This window comes from Lottia gigantea, assembly GCF_000327385.1.
Source record: "Lottia gigantea unplaced genomic scaffold LOTGIsca_33, whole genome shotgun sequence".
NCBI lineage: Eukaryota > Metazoa > Mollusca > Gastropoda > Lottiidae > Lottia > Lottia gigantea.
This window is the reverse complement of record NW_008709110.1, coordinates 1,525,410-1,543,058: the sequence shown is the minus strand read 5'-3', so window position 1 is coordinate 1,543,058 and position 17,649 is coordinate 1,525,410. Positions and strand designations below refer to the sequence as shown.

Genomic DNA, 17,649 nt, shown 5'->3' with positions numbered 1-17,649 from the left:
CAAACATAATAGCTCCTAAACTAGGCTAGAACAGAACATTTGCTCTTCTGGAAATAAAGTGCTTGGATAAGGTTAGTCATTGCCGTGTTGATGCCTGATAGAACAATGTGTCTAAATTCCATTTAACACAGTCCAATCAGCACCACATGGTCCAAAAGCTTTACTTTCTAAAAGGAATCCTGAAAACTATCATAAGCTTTATTTGTAATGTTAATAATATATCAATATATATATAAATATAAATAACCATGCAAGGAGCAGGGTATGGGTTAATATTGAAGCTATGACTGAAGCAGCAGAGCAATACCTATGATATAAATCATCACACCTACCCTCTTCGTGTTCTTCTCCAGGATTATGTAAAGCTGGTTCATAAGCTGCTAGTTGACACACAGGAACTGTCATCATTGGGAAATTTTCTCTTCCAATACGTTTTCTTTCTTCTTCAGCATGTAAACCTTTACGTATCATTTCTTGTTGTTGTTTACGTCTAGTTGTTGTTGCTGTTACAAGTGATTTCTGATGATTTAAAAAAGAAGGATGAAAGAGTGCTAAGTATTCATATAGAAATAAAGTTACTTTAGTCCAAAAATATAGTTTAATTGGCCCAAAATGCTGTTGTTAACTTTGGCGAAAAAGAATAATGAATCTGTCACAAACAAATGAATACATTGAAATAAAGGGGAAAAAAAGCAGCTTAATTCAATTTTCTTGTGTTTATCGCTTTCACAAACATGAATAGTAGAAGCAGCATAAGGACCAAAAAATATAAATATTTCAATATTGGCAGATATACATGTATAAGATTTTACTTACTGACTCTTCTTGATTTATAGTCACTTCTTCTATCTTAGTTTTAAAATGTGGCATCCATGGTGGATCAATGACAGTGAGATTAGGTAAACCAATAGTTGGTGAGGGCAGAGTAAAATCTATACCAGGTGGTGGTATCTATTGAAAAATTAATTACTAAATATAATCAAGGAACACACAGGTAATAATAAAACAGTTCTTGTTCTTGTTCAAGCTGTTTGAATTGAAATATATTTGGGAAGTATTCAAAAAATTTATTGTTCACATTTAGCATTTAAAATTTGAACTCAAGATCTGTCCATGAAATTTGAGTTTCTAAAATAAAAACAAGACAGTGATATTATACTGATATAAAATGTAGACAATCAAATTCTATAGCTTACTTTAAAAAATAAATTGGATCCTTCTTCCATTCTAGGCCAAACTTGATATCTGAATCGCCATAATATTCCAAACCTAAGAAGAAAAAAGGAATTGTTCAGTTCTAGTTTATCATTATTGAAAAGTAGCATTGTAATTACCATTAAATTGTATCAGATGTTCTAAATACCTCAAATTGTGTCAATATTGCATGATCATAATATGACTATAAATAGTACTAATAAAACTTGAACATACCTGATAACAGCATTTATTCTCTGTGCTGTTTCTTCATGTTGTAGTTCTTTAATTATCATATTTCTTACTTTATCTGGTGATTTGACTGATGATAGTAGAAACACAGAGGCTGAAATTAAATTGAATTCAAATTTTAACATTATCTCGTATGATATTGATCCTGATGTTGCTTGTACTACAGGTTACAACCCTTAAAGACATACTACCTCTTTTTTAACTTGAACAAAATAATCACTGATCATCAGTGGACTTACCTGGTTTTAAACAATATATGACAGAATCCCTCTATAGTCCAATAAATTCATAAAACTAAGTAATGATTCATTACACTAATTAGAAGTGTGTTTTTAACAATTTTTAGTTTAATGGGTATATTATTGTGTTATATAGAAATTCTAGTCTTTAGTCATGGCACCTGTTAAGTCCAACTGATGAACTTGTTGACCAAGTTTGACACTTTAAGAGGTAGTCCACTGAAAGTTAAATCTTACCTGCAGCAGCAGCTAATTCCTGATCACTTTCTAAGATCAGTTCCCAGGCTACTGGCATCATATCAATAAAATTCTCTACACTTAATATTGGTGCTGCTTTACATAATATTGTCATAGGACATTGGGTCAGTCTCTGTGCCTACAATATAAAGATAACACATAGCATGAATCCCAGATCAGATAATTTAATGATAACCTTGTTTTAATCTCTACTCTTGGAAAGCAAAGAGAACATATTGTGTCAGTCTCTGATTTTGTAAAATAAAAGATAACATGTTGTGTTGAAAAAAAAGATAGGATATGATGATGAAAGTGACACAAAATACAATGTGAACTAGAAATTATAAAGATAACACATTGAGTTAGTTTTAAACACACAACATAAACTTACCTGAGATTGAAGGTATTTGATTATTAGTGGATCTTCTTTGATTTCTTTTGGTTTTTCTTCCTTTTTCCAAGTTGAATTAAGTTTCAATTTAGTCATGGATACATCTGATTTGATTTTCTCCAATAAAGGTGTGCTTTCTCTCCTTCTTGTTGGAGATGTTAGTTGAAACAAAGATTCCTGGATGGAAAAAACAGAATGTCTTGATAGCAGTAGTTTTATATATAGACTAATATATCACTATTATATCATACTGACTTATATGGAGCTGTTTTAAAGATATTTATTTCTTGCAATCTACATCCATATCAAGAATAAATTTAACACAATGGTTGACCTTAAAGATGGGTTTCCTTATTTTTAAGCGTCAAATTAGACAAACTATTTGATTAATTGGTGTTTCCAATGAATTATCATGTATTAATCATATCATGTTTTTATTGCATATAATTAAGAGTTCTAACCAATCATAAATGCCCATGTATGTACAGTCTGGATAAATAAAAAAAAACTTTTTGACCTTTCTTGATCGGTCACTCATTGGAATTCTGCTGGTAATTCTCTTTTAATTTAGCTAATTATGATTTATGGACAAACTGGTATTTTTCCAATGATTAGAACACTTCTACTTTCTATTCATATAAGTATTAGCATTTTCATTAATGAAAATAAGGGAAAACATCTTTAATGCAGTTTAAAAACAATAATTAATCTTTCGGTTCATCAAATTCATATTGATTACACTGTGTTTCAGATCATGTAAACATCTTTTTCAGTAAAGTGAATCATGCTCACTTGATCACTTTATTTATGCAATAACTGTCAATATGTGACTACAATGAAGTCCCCTCACAAATTTTAAACCTACAACAACATCCATTACTCAAGTGAATCGAAGTGAGGAAATAAAACAACGATGACAATTCTCATTACCTCCAATTTATAAACATCACATGGTTTCACATATAAGAGAGATGTTAAAACTGGTTTTGGGACAAAGGAAATCCAGGAAATATTAATCAGAACTTAAATTTTAAAATAAATCAATTAAACTTACTTTTCTCTTAATCTTTTCTTTGACTGTTTCTTTATTTTGATCAAGTTTATAGGAGTCAGATTCACTTTCCTCTGTAGAGTCATGTATTTTACGTAGTGCTGTTATTAAACGTGAACAACTTCGTCTCTGCCGTTCATAACAGTTAGGGTGACAGTAGTTATGGTGGGGACATATAAAATTGGATAAGTTGGCTATCTGTACAACAACCTAGAGAAAAAAAAAAGAAACAAATACCATTAAAAGATCCTCCTTTTTTTATTATTTTCACCTCTATGGTATGTATACTAAATTCAAGTTAAAAAACCTTCGTCAGTTTAAGGGGAATTAACTCACTTTAATCCAAGGTAAATCCTGATAAAGCTGTTCATCTTCAACTTCCTGATCGCGTTCACCAGGTGATTCCTGTGTATCATCACTTAACATAGTCACTGATTCTGTATCTTCTGTTAATACTGGGTCTTCTTCAACAAACTTAGCTTCTGATTGTAATGATTGACTACTAACTTTCCTAGATCTTAAACTTCCCATTTGTTTGATACCTTCAAATAAAGTATAGTAGTTTATATTCATGTCCATAAAGTCAAAGGGCAATAACTCAAAGATTGTTTCTGAAATACTCTATCAAGAGCTCATTAAAAAAAAATTGTCTACAATGTTTTCAGCAAACAGATCAACGCTCCGGAAGGATGGTATTATTTGTCCATATTTCTCTGTCAAAGTACAACAATTTTACAGATTGAAAAAACCATAAATATAAAAATAATTCAGAAATAAATGATACTTACTACCACTGCCTTCTTGTCTTTTAAATTTAAAACTACGATTATGTCTGAAGCTTGCATTGTGGGTAGAACCTCTTCTAAAGTGACGTAATAGTTTCTGTCTTCCTTGAGCTAATCTTCGACCTACGAGATAAATAATTGATACAGATTAAATACATTAAGTGTTACATTTCATACTTGTTATACTATCTTGATTCGACCACTTTGAAAACCTTCCAGAAAATTCAGCCATGCCTAAAAAAGATTTTTATCATCCTCTATTCTTTTGTGAGGTTGTATAGAACAGTCTTTTAGATTGTTGGTTCTTTACATGACGTCATTTCCTTGGTTGAGTCGAGCAAATGGCGGCTGTGGGTTTCGTTCACGATCGGGGTATGAAAGTCTGATGACCTTGAATAAGTCATCTTCACTCATAATTCCAGTCGACCCAGCTGTAAATGGGTATGGATAAACCAAAAAAGATCAGGAGGTTCGGCCAAAGACCAGCTGGTTGAAAGGATCCTTAACTGTGAACCTAAGTTGTTATCCTTGTTAAAATATATAGGTGTTTCTTTTTTGAGAACAAATATTATGGAGGTCAATTTCTGTCATATTCAGCTTTTGATCAAAGTATCTTTTTATTTCACCACATGATATATGATATTATATGACATTTATCCCAAAGTCTGAAATCAACGCCAATTTGAATTTATTGTACAACTCCAATATTTTATGTGCTTTTCATTCAAAATTCATATTATGAAAGTATTCTTTTATCATAAAGAAAAAGATAAAAATGTTGTATTGTGAATCCAGTTATATTATAGCACTTCATGATTTCCATACAGTTTCTTTTTATCCATTTAAATTACCAGCAATAAAAATTAAACAGATTCTAATGTCTAAGAAAGTAAGATTTCCTTGTCAAACAAGTCGTAAAAATAAATTGCAATACATGGCAGAAAAAATAGTCACAAGAAGAAATGTTTCTAAATTTTACACTTAATGCAGATCAATACACAAAATAAGTGTATTAAAGATTAATTTGTCAGACTGAATGTGAACAAATATCAAATGAACAAAAATTTCATGGAGTCGCATTTTTTCTCAAATTCTACGTAATAATTATAAATTTTCCTCTGTATTAGTTGTTGATTACAAAAGACCTGTTGATATGTTGAAATAGATATTTATAGCTCATTATGGACTCTAAAACTTGTCATTAAAAGGGCTGTGTCATCTATTCCTATTTTGAGATTGCCTGACTTTTCTAAAGTGTTTATATATATATAGATATATAACACATATCTTCATCAGGACAAGTTTGCAAATGGTTTAAATGATATTAACTTTAGAAAAATCAGAACAGAATTAATAAATATGAAAAAGCATCTATTACTGACCTCTCTCTTTCTTTTCATCATTGAGATTAGGGTCTAAAACTGATATAGATGTTGTACTACTGTGTATAGAATCAGATCGTTCTGTTAATACAGCAAAACTTATTTTACGATCACCAGGACTTCCTATAGGACCTGTTAAATATCAAAATATTGATATGAATAAAGTGCAATATCTTTAGGGCAACATCAAAGTTAAATCATTTCAAATGCAAATGAAAAACTTGATTCACTATAAATGCTGTGAATGAAATCTCATAAACAGTTAATCCAAATCAAAGAAAAACTGCAGCCTGCATTATAAGATAATTGAGTTATCAAGCAATTAATAAACATACCAGTGGCTTGAGGTAATTCTGCAATGTTGGATTCTGAACTTTTGTCTGAGTGACCTGGACTACTAACAATACTACTAAATCGTCTGGATGTGACTGTCTTCTCCCAAGGATGTTCACGTTTCTGACTGCGAGATTTAGGTAGATATTGGAAAGTCTCTCTCAAGAATGTTGTTATTTCTAGTAGAACTAGGCATCCCAACATTTTCAAAGCATAAGGACATTCTGTTCCTTTTTCATTAACTGATGCTGAAATTAACAGTTCAAAAAGATAATATATATATATGAGATAATCCCACTATTAAATTGAACAAAGTTTAAATATATACACAATATGTAAAATGTTACCCCTTCTTTTCTTTATTATTATATAAGTCAAACTGAATATCAAGATTGCAGGTTCTTTGGAAGTTTTGATTTATTACACCATAAAGGTTTATTATCAAAATAATTTGTATGTATAATATCAAAATAATTTTTATGCATTATCAATATTACTTTGTATGCATTATCAATATTATTTTGTATGCATTATCAATATTATTTTGTATGCATCATCAATATTATTTTGTATGCATTATCAATATTATTTTGTATGCATTATCAATATTATTTTATATGCATCATCAATATTATTTTGTATGCATTATCAATATTATTTTGTATGCATTATCAATATTATTTTGTATGCATTATCAATATCATTTTATATGCATTATCAATATCATTTTATATGCATTATCAATATTATTTTGTATGCATTATCAGTAATATCAATATCATTTTGTATGTATTATGAAAAAAAAAATTGTTATGCATAATCAAAATTATTTTTAGAGGGTAAAATTTCTGTATCTACCTTCATCAAGGAAATCTTCTTCTTCATCTTCTTTTCTTAATTCCTTCTTCTTAGTCTCATCTTTAATATCATTGATAATAGACAGTCGGTCTGCATGTTCTTTAGCTAGTATATATTCTAGTTGACTACCTAAATTCTGATTAAAAAACAATATCATTGATAATAGACAAACACTGTACATGTTATGTGGTTAGAAAATTTAATAGTTGACATATCAAATGAATTCTTTAACGAAAGGTTTGCAAAAAAAGACTCAATGAATGTGGATTAAAATTAAGATTTGATAAGATCATTGTATACCAACCTCTGCCCAAGAATAAAATAATCTGCCTGCAGCTCGTTGTAACATAAGATTTCTTCTATAACCAGATGGTTGGCCACGATTTTGTAATGCTGCTACTGTATGTCTAAAACTTGGTAAATTCAATTTCATCCAATTTGGCCAATCACCATGGTTACAACGATGTATAAAATGTGCACATTCTAATAACATTGCAGCTCTAGCTGCTACAGGAGCATCCTTAGAACAAAAAATAATTTGAAACTTAAAATTCTTTAACTTACAAGCACATGATAGAAATAATGATGAGATTTCACAATGGTTAATGGTTGTTTTTACATAATAATAATATATATACCGACTGGAACACACTCGATGCCACTGGAAGGAACAGATGTTCAAAATTAAAACTCACCAAATCCAACATGGCTGCTACAAGTTGCGGATCAGGAAATGTGCCAGGTGCTGAACATTCCATAAGAAATGAGAAGCGCAGCATTCCTGATCTGATGAGGTATTTGTCCACCATTTTCTTTTCTTTGACAATAATAGCTTCAGAACTAATGTCATGACTTGTACCTGTTTTACCACCATGTGCACCTGTTAATACAAATTACAAAACATGCAAAATGAAGATCATATTGTGTAGTCAATTGTTATTTATCAAATCATTTAACATCTTGCCATTTTGTGTGGGCATTATGATCATATTTGATATGGAATTCATAATTTGAATATCTTGCTTGATTACATCAGTTCACGTCTAATTTATCAATATTCATCAAAGTAACAATTTACTTTGGCTGTAATAAATTGACCTACCATCGTTACTATTGACTTTAGCTCGACCTCTATTCCAAGCCTTCATCAATGTTTCCTTATCATTAGACAGTTTCTTCCTAGCACTAAGAAATGTTAAAGTAGCATGACTAGCAGCTTTAAATGACATCTTAGCTTTAGTTCTACCAGTATGAACTTGTACATCACTTCTACTATCTCGTCTATCTAATCCTGTCATTTCATGATGAGAATCATCTTCATGATCAGACTTGGTACCTCTTCTCCATCCTGAAATTTTATTATCAAATATTATTGGTTTTCAAAGTAACGTAAGTCAAAAATAGGCATTTTTTCTTCTCTTGTGATATCATGAAGTCAGCATTATGTATTTTTGCTTTACAACCTCTAACTCAAATATAACAAAGAAGAAAGTATTCGACTGACCTATTTGAAATTTACTAAATCTTCGTCTTGGAGTACTAAATCCAGAAGGTGAATCATCTTCTGCTGCTGATATACTAGTTCTAGGACTTCTCTTACCATGTGTACCTTCATCTAATAATTCACTATCACTTGCAGCATATTGAAACATTAATGACTACAATATCAAATATTAGAGTTTTAGTGTCAAATGTACATGTAGAAAGGAGGAAAAAATTTTGTCAAGAAATCTGATCTGTGGCCAAACCAGAAAATTAATACTCAGTACCAGTAAAAGGTATAATAACTTCAAGGTACGATTCTAAGCATCAATAATGATTTACTGTGTTATTGTCATCTATATGAATTTGATACAAATATGGTTTACTTCAAGTCAGGACTCAAATCTCCCATTTTTTCTAGCTTTTACCAGAATATTCTCAGAATATATTATATATGTGATATACATCATCTATGCTTGTTAAATAACAAATAAGTCAGTGTTAGACAGTACATAATGTTAGGATTGTTTGTTACAAAATACACTATTTCAAGTCATGTCAAGAATAATGTCATGATTGGAACACATTTCATTACAAAAAATATCAGAAATAATTAAAACATATACGATAGAAATAACATGTATATCTGACATATTATAATCAAGCATCACAAAGATCACCTACTTGAGCATGTGTGTTATGAAATGAGATATTTACTGTAACTTCAAGATTTTATTCACATACAATGGTCAGAAATTTGAAGTTATATAACTATAACTATAACTACTATGTATTGTTATTACCTGGATGCCTAGAAATAAATCTATTAGCCTTAGAGATTCCACAAAATGACAGCTAAACACAGAATCAGTGATATACACCTGATAAGAATGCCAGTGCCAATGTTGGATATTTGTTCATTGCAAAAGAACTTTCAGCCAATGTCAGATATACATTGAAAGTAACATGTTAGTAGTATATTTACCTTACGAAGTTTTCTACGGAAGAAAGATTTGCGTGATTTAACCGGTGTGTTAGTATCTGTATTAGTATGTATTATAGTAGAAGATATAGGTGATTGACTTGTTACCTCTTTTTCATCACCACTATCACTAGTTACCGATGTTGTTCTGCTGAAAAATACACACAATACTGATAGCTTTCACATAAATTCACTCCCTTGATTCGGAGATCTTCATTGCACAGTCAATTTTCCTACAGTTTTGTACCAGTAATAGACTTACTTATAATTATTTATCACATGCCAGTTTACTATATCGAACTAACCCAAAACACACTTATCTATATTTCACTTACCGCATTCTAGCTTCTGGCTTTGCCATCTTGGCTTCCCGCTCTTTCTCAATTTTACGTCTGCGTAGTTTCTGCAGTGAATCTAATAAACCACTCAATGCTATTCTACGATATGTTCCACCATGTATTTCTTTCACATAGGATGTAAATTGTCTGACATCACAGAATAATCCCTTTAAAATAACATATGAAATAAAATAATTACAAGTTGGTAAGCTTATACATATTTCATTGGGTATATAAATAAAGAAATATTGAGGCCTACATGCACAACATAAGCATAAAATACACTGGAAATGTTGAAAATATAATACAGGTACTTACAATATTTTCATGACCACATAATTCAGATACACTTTCTACACATCTTGATACGAAATGTTTAAATACATTAGCTATTAATACACCCTCTACACCTCTATATCCTTCCCCTCCAATACTGTGACCAAAATTATTAGCATATCCATTTCTAGGTAGAGTTTCTTGTGAAGCAGACTTTTTCTGGGCTAAAATAAATACATTTGTGATAAACCATCTATGTTGTTACATTTTCAATTTCAAATAAACAGAATCCAGTTTGCCTAAGGCTGTGTCTCTATGAAGTTCAAGATGCTTTCATAGTTGGTGCAGAAGCGTTTTTTCTACTTACAGTTGCCCTGTGGTGATTGTAAAATAATTGTAGGATCAGTACAGAATCCTAAAACAGCATGTAGAAAATCTACAGACTCCTGTAAATTCTTCTTCTTTACTGTGTCCCTTAAAAACTTATGGAATAGAGGTGGATTCAGTTTCTGTAGTCTCTTTAAGCACTGTTGACCTTTCAACCTCAGATGGTCACCTTGTGCACCAACAATACCATCTCCACAACCATGTGGACATCCTAAAGCTTTGTAGATTCTGAAATGGAACATCGTGTGGTATTGTATTGTTATTTATCACTGACTGAACACTTTGAGGTTGGAACAGAATTAGCATTACACATTGTTTACAAAAAATTTAAAGATCATACCTAAATAAAGATTCCATTGCTAAACTGTGAGCTGTTACATGACCTTTTGAGCTTTCATTAGTAGGTGATTTATCAGTTTGTTGACTGGTGATAGTACTATCTGGTGAAGACACTGACTGAGGACTAGGTGTCTGTTGATGGACTTCAATTATATCTAAATCTACTAAACAATTTAAAATGTTCAACAGAACTTCACAGATAGATGGTGAACGTTCTGATAGAGCTATAAAATGTACAGCACGTAATATAACTTTATAATTCAAATGTCCATTATCTTGTATATAATACTTGGATCCTGCTACTTCTTGGATTTCTTCTTCAACTTGGTAATGTATATTAGAATCTGTCATACTTCGAGACAGGTTTTGATTGATGTGGCTTTCTTCAGCATCACCTTCACTCATACATAAATCATAATTAGAAGGGAATTTAGGATCTGGGCTGTGTTCAGTGATAGTTATAATTGGTCGCCGAATAGGTTCAGGTTTCTGTAGGTCATCTTTAGATGAATTAGAAGAGTCATGACCACTGTGATGGCTGCTACTACCAACTGATTCTCTATCAGATTGAGGCAGGGTAGGCATACTAATACGTTGTCCACAAGCAGAATGTTTATCCTCTTTTGAAGAATATGTACCATGTACAGAATTAGGGCGTATAAGTTCTGTCTCTGTATCCACTGTTGAAATAGTACAGGAACTAGATGAGTCATCATTATAAGACTTGAAACCATGGCTACCAGAATCTGTTTTACATGTTTTAGGTGATTGAGACCCTGTCACATCTATTTCTCCACTTTCTTTCTTCTTCAATAACATTTTACCTTTAATTAGACAATAAATCACAAAATCTTTACTATTCTAGGACAGTGTTCAAACATCAAGTTGAACAAGTTAAATGTTATGATTTATATGATCATGCCAAAGGGCTTTGGAATTGAAATGATGTTTGGATCTGGCCATATTAATACAGGTTATTTGACTGTCTGAATAATCAATTTAACTGAAAAAATCATGAATTACAAAGTACAAGAAATTGTTTATTATACAGCAAACACTGTCCATACATGGAATTTTCTGTAACAACCAACTTTTATATTTCAATGTCAGTTACTAACAAATCAAATGAAGAAAGTATTTATAAGGTGATCTTCAGGGTAATTGCTTTGGAATTCAGACAAACAAGCACATAAGTATGTCCCATCTAGATTGTTTCTACCTACCAGAGTCAAAAAACTGTTTCAACTCTATCACACGTATCTTTTTAAATGGAGGTTCTTTACGGTCTGAGTTGTTGAAGGAAGCATTATAATAATGTTTATTGGTAATAGTAGGTGATGTTGGTTGAGGAGAGGGTGTCCTGGTGTCATGTCCTGTTGACAGGCCACTTTTATTATCATCAGGAGTACCAGCTTTACTACCAGGTACACCTCGTAACACATCTAAATCAGGCATTGGTAAACTTCTACTTCTAGCACGCACTGAATGATCAAACCTCATAAATTCATCACAAACTTCTAATATTCTTTGGTGAACATATCTGAAAGTGATTGGTCATGAGTCAATTATATCTTATCCATGAGAGAATGTTAGTAAGACCTAATCTTGTGCTGTGACACGAGTTGTAGATTTCAAAATGGCTGGTGTGAAAGTGGCAGTAGGCCTATGTACACAACAGAGATGATGGTCATCCAGCGGTGATGGAACACAGTAACACATACAACTTACCTCAATGACCACAATATACCTTCTTCTTGCCAATTTAAACTGAATAAACATCTTAAAACAGCCACATCGAAATAACTTGCACTTAACATATCAGGTTCTTCTGATGTTCTGTTACCACTGACAACAGCACTGGCTAACCTCTGTTTAACATAATCTTTATCAACAGATGATGTTAGTTTTTGGAAGGCGTAAAATTTGGAGTCTGGTTGGCAAAAAACTAAACTGTCTTTACGACCACATTTACATGTCATACCAGCTTCACCTGATTTCATCGGCATCACTGTATTACAGTATTCACACATCACCTCCATGGTTGGTGCTTGTGAAGCAGCAGAAGACAATGGGCAAATATCACTCATTCTTGCTAAAGGAGCAGTTGGACTCTGGGGATCTTGAACAGTTAAGCTCAATTTACTAGATGTATCAAAGAGGTATGTCAAATTTTCTCTCGATGATCCTTTACCAACATAGATATTAGCAGCATTGGTGTTAACCTTCAGAAGGTTACGTTGTGCTTTTAAGACATTCCGCTGAGGCTTAACTGGGGTAGAAAAACATGGAATATCTGGTTGTCGGTACTCCCACAATGGTTGCCATAGCTGCAGACCATTTTCTAACTTCAATGACTGAAAATCTTCATCTTTGATTGTGTGAATCAATGGGGCAAATTGATATACGAACAATTGTATAGTACTCAATGGATGCATGTACATGGAAGTTGCTCCTTTGGGTTGTTTTTCTGGCTCAGCATCACTACATTCAGAAGAAGCATCAAGAATGATCCAATGAAGAGTGTAAAGTAGTTTAATCTCAAATGGTGTAAACTTGGCTTCAGGATGGGTACGTTTTCTGATGGACAGTAATGATGAGCATGCATGCATGAGATGTGGAAATGCTGCTTGTATTGTCTTCCATCTAGATACACTTTGTATAGCTTCACAAAGACTTGGTGATAATCCATGTAGAATGTTTTGAACTACAACTCTTTCGAATGACTGAAAAAATTACACCAAAAAAATATGAATCTTATTTGCATATTGATTATAGAATAATAACAATAAGCTTATTCCTAGCATTTTGGTAGAAGGAAATCTGATTGGAACATTAGATAACTTTATTATTAGGCTACTGGTTTTCTTATAGAGTTTGTCTATCTCGATGGATGAATTTTTGATGCCATAGATCTTGTTTTTGAAAATCTGGTATGAAAATGTGGACAGTGAAAGAAGAAGAGTAAGCTTTAGTCAATAATGTTTATCTGCTGTCATCTCATTTATCATATAGCCGTTCTAATTTACTTGATTTGCCAATAGTAATCAAAGATTGATGTTCAATTGTTGAAAGAGCTACAAAAGACTCATAAAAACCTAGCCTACTTACCACACAAGATGCCTCACATAATTTTCCCTGCTTGGGACGAATAAATGGACTGAAAAGCAAAAAATGACAAACCAATGCCAAAAAATATCATCATGCCATCACTAATAATAATAGCCTACAGTTATAAGTCTTCTAGAAAACACCCATGATATATTTAAACATGATAAAACGTAAGTCAATGGCTGTATTTTTAATTGGCACCCACCCCCTCTTTCTCTACTCAAATCTCTATCATGCTTTACCAACTGGCAACTGTAGTTTTTTGAGAATTATGTTGGTAGGATTATAGGCTTAACTTTTGCTTCAAGTTTATATATCTATTTGATATAATTATGATCAATGACTAGTGAATCTAATGATGGTGCTGAAAAAGAAACATACCTTGTTTGACGCCAGAAAAATGTCTGAATCGGTAATGGCACTGTTTGGTCACCATCCAAATCACTTGCAGAATCACTCTTTCTCTTTGGCATCTCGACGGTTTCAAAGGTTCTTTCAAGTCGTGTGGATTCTGCAGTTTATGTTTATACGCTAAATTAAGCTGGGCATAATCTTGTTCTAAACAGAGCAAAATAGCTCGTCAAAGTTCATTGTAAGTCTACCATTTTCCTCATCATGTTTATTAGATGCAGAATTTCATCGAACCTATATTGACCTTTTCTGTAGTCTTTTTCAACAAGACTACATTCGCTTAAAACATTACAGGGATTGCCGTCTGGATAATCAAAACTATTATCGATTGAAGAATAAATTATCCGTGATCATCAAGACATACCTTGTCGTTGACGTTAATGTGGATGGAACTTCCTGAAAGTAGTCTCGAATATCAAATATGTACGATTTCTTAAGCAAGTCTAATAACATTCTTCTCGGTTATCAACGCGCGGAAAGACCGTCGAGTTTATCAATTCTTAGGGCCATTCCCAATCTTTAAACCATTAGTTTATCTATATATAGATCTACTGTATCAATTGCAAGGTACCAGTACCATAATAACATGTTAACACTCTATGCAAGGAAAGACCCGTACAGATTTAGATATACGGGGCTGCATGAGCTAGGTTGGATGGGTCTTGTAAATATCTACTAAAATGCACACAGTGGCGACGTCGGTGGGGGTTCCCTAGTTTGTTCCCCAAATAATCCAACTCCGTTTTCATTTATTTGAAATTTCAAATTACGATTCTTATACTTTTGTAGCTGATCGACGTTACATGGCAGGTTTGGGCCTTTGTAAATTAGCCTTTGAGATTTGAGAATAGGCCGACATATCACACAACATTACAAATTAAGTAAGGCCAACAGGGACAACAAATTTAATTTAGCTAGTAAAAAAAAAGGGTGGGGGTCCCTTCAGAGATAAAGTACCTAGTAATCTTTTATAAGCTGGTCTATTTTAACATATTTGAAGAATTAAAGTACTTTTAGAGATCGATTTGATGTGCAACATTGACACCAAAACACATATGAATGTATTGTTAGAAATACTTAAAGACTTCCTTTCAATTTTCGTCTGAGTTTACAGGTTTTAATTGATTTTACTTCAAATTCGAGCAGTAGCCTAATGAGCAGTATATAAATACCCCCAGGTACAAAATTTCTATAGCAAGAGATATTTTATAGCTTGGAAATAATCGTTCCTATTTCCAGACTTAACGTCATGTTTATAAGGTTTCTAGATATTGTGGGTCGAAGAATACAACTAATCTGTTATTTAATGATGGATTTGAAATTTTCAGGCACGCTGTTGCCATGTCTCAATTTCAGTATAATTCTTTAGAACTGCTATAAGATTTTAAATATCAATAGACAGAATGTCTGGGCATGGAGAAAACTTGACGCCTTCTGAAATTTAATCAGAGCCAGGTCCAAGGAGAATGGCGCCAATGTGTCTAATATTCATCTACTCTATCCAGTCTATAGACGTCAATTCTTATACTTCTTGCTCTGTGATCAGATTTTTAATCTCAATGTGGACAAAAAAAGATCTTATTTTGAATTTAGAGTGTATTACTATGTTTTTGTAATACTTCAAGTCTGAAAGAAGTATGTGCTCCGAAAATTGAATGAAAAAATATGTGTTTTACGCGACCTTATGATTAATACAGACGGGTTTAGCAATGCCCCTATTTGCGTATCCTTTACCGAAAGTTCTTCATATTAAATGATTGAAAATGATCTCAGATTAATGCGATAAGAAACGATTCTATAGAGAAATTCAAATATTCAAAGATATTATATCAGTCAACAGGCCGAACACAGCTAAATGATACCCTGGAGTTTATGATCATGATAAAAGTCGTGCTAATCGAGTCTATTGCCAGGAATTCTGTCTCGGTATATTATGTCATAATTCCAATTACATGTCAACATAGTAGACAAATGTTCTGATGCATTGTCTACATCATGTTGCTATAACAATAGATAATGTTTATAGGCATACACTGGGCGCACGCATACAACTTGAAATTACAATCAGTAATCTTCCTTTAAAGAGCAGGAAAGTACATGAAGGATTTCCTTGAACTCATACATTTTTGAATAATAGGCAGAAAAGAACCGTTTTGATATGTGTAGCAAAAGAACATTTCCGTCAATTATTATGTTTAAGCTATAACACTCTGAAACTGATTTATCAATGAGAGTCATGGTGATCTATCGATGACAGCGAAAAACACTTTAGTCGCGGGGACTACAGCACTCGGGCTGATGGGCTAATGAAACAGCAATGATTATACGACCGATATTCCAGCATAGCTCTGATAAAAATTCTAACATATCATAATGCACCATTGTGTTGGGTTGTTTCGGAATCAATTTTTGGAGGTAAAATGTTTTAAAGACAATGTAAATAAAACACATTGTCAAGAAAATAAATTTCTGTCGAACCTTGCTGACAAGTATTCAATGTAAGGAATTGGAACAGAATTTATTGTGGGACTTTGCTTTCAGCAAAAGTCCCAGTTTGTTATCGAAATGTCCATTCTTTTTTTTTTTTTTCACAGTTCAACATGTGCAAAAAGTCGAAAATCGGCTCTAGAAGGCGCATTTTTGCATCGATTTTCTTCGGGTTTTCATTTTTATAATCTACCTGTAATTTCTGACCTGATAGCACTTGAAAAATTACGAAATTCGAAAATTCGTCGCTCACTTTTTTCGATCAAATTTTTCGATGTTTTTGCAACTTTTTTGATTTTGCATCGATTGATCTGAAATTTTAAATGCAAAGAGACTTCACTAATGTTAATAATATGATACAGTCAAATTTTGTACGTCATTTCTGATTTTCAACAGGAAAGCGACTGAACTTTAAATCTACTTCCGGTTGAATAACTTCCGGTGTAATTTATGTAGGTCAACAAAATTTGGCTGATCTTTGGCAAATAAAATTTTATGGCCGATTTTAAAATAAAATCCAGACCGGAAGTGATACTTTGGCCGCCATATTGAAAAAACACACTTTTGTAAAACTCAAAATGGGGCCTCAGGGTAAAAGTTGATATGCTCAAATTTGATGTGAATGTATTCTGCAATCGATTGCGCAAAAATTATTGGGAGCCGAATTTTGAATTTCGCTTTTGCTTTTTTGCAACTTCCGGTTGAAATTTTTTAAAGCTTTAAACGATCACACCATGTGACCTTGACCTTTGATGACCTTGACCTTCATAGGGTCAAAGGTCATTGACCTTGGCTATCATTTGATACTTTGACCTTTGACCTCCGACATGTACTTCCGGTTTTATAGCTATCCGTAAAAAGCCAAATTCGCAACTTTGGACTGCTCTAGCACGTGACCTACTTAACCTAGAGGGTTAATTTTTTCGGTTTCCTAATGTGCTTCTCATGCCCTTTACATAGATATATAACAATCGTTCTTTTAAAGCAAAATTGAAATTCGTGATTTTTCAAATTTGAGGTTTTTTTTACAATATTTGCGTCTTTTTGAGCTTGGTGTATGTATATCTTATGATCTATTTGATGTAGAACCTTGATATTTGGAATACAACTAGACACT

The 17,649-nt window shown here is 32.5% G+C and overlaps 1 protein-coding gene across 1 annotated transcript in view; it reads right to left on the bottom strand.

The window, feature by feature from the left end:
* The window catches only part of LOTGIDRAFT_232936 (hypothetical protein), a gene marked incomplete at both ends in the record, with an annotated part of 31,784 nt that extends 17,677 nt beyond the window's left edge, over nucleotides 1-14,107 (bottom strand). The window contains 25 exons of the mRNA XM_009058276.1: nucleotides 333-519; nucleotides 817-951; nucleotides 1,197-1,269; nucleotides 1,432-1,540; nucleotides 1,923-2,061; nucleotides 2,314-2,490; nucleotides 3,368-3,574; nucleotides 3,701-3,906; nucleotides 4,153-4,272; nucleotides 5,532-5,663; nucleotides 5,867-6,112; nucleotides 6,723-6,858; nucleotides 7,027-7,242; nucleotides 7,418-7,602; nucleotides 7,825-8,070; nucleotides 8,227-8,380; nucleotides 9,190-9,337; nucleotides 9,522-9,691; nucleotides 9,843-10,024; nucleotides 10,168-10,415; nucleotides 10,528-11,350; nucleotides 11,750-12,066; nucleotides 12,255-13,249; nucleotides 13,635-13,683; nucleotides 14,016-14,107. Coding sequence (XP_009056524.1) covers nucleotides 333-519; nucleotides 817-951; nucleotides 1,197-1,269; nucleotides 1,432-1,540; nucleotides 1,923-2,061; nucleotides 2,314-2,490; nucleotides 3,368-3,574; nucleotides 3,701-3,906; nucleotides 4,153-4,272; nucleotides 5,532-5,663; nucleotides 5,867-6,112; nucleotides 6,723-6,858; nucleotides 7,027-7,242; nucleotides 7,418-7,602; nucleotides 7,825-8,070; nucleotides 8,227-8,380; nucleotides 9,190-9,337; nucleotides 9,522-9,691; nucleotides 9,843-10,024; nucleotides 10,168-10,415; nucleotides 10,528-11,350; nucleotides 11,750-12,066; nucleotides 12,255-13,249; nucleotides 13,635-13,683; nucleotides 14,016-14,107 — 5,692 coding nt within the window. The remainder of the gene's footprint in view (nucleotides 1-332; nucleotides 520-816; nucleotides 952-1,196; nucleotides 1,270-1,431; nucleotides 1,541-1,922; nucleotides 2,062-2,313; nucleotides 2,491-3,367; nucleotides 3,575-3,700; nucleotides 3,907-4,152; nucleotides 4,273-5,531; nucleotides 5,664-5,866; nucleotides 6,113-6,722; nucleotides 6,859-7,026; nucleotides 7,243-7,417; nucleotides 7,603-7,824; nucleotides 8,071-8,226; nucleotides 8,381-9,189; nucleotides 9,338-9,521; nucleotides 9,692-9,842; nucleotides 10,025-10,167; nucleotides 10,416-10,527; nucleotides 11,351-11,749; nucleotides 12,067-12,254; nucleotides 13,250-13,634; nucleotides 13,684-14,015) is intronic.
* Between the last annotated feature and the right edge of the window lie 3,542 nt (nucleotides 14,108-17,649).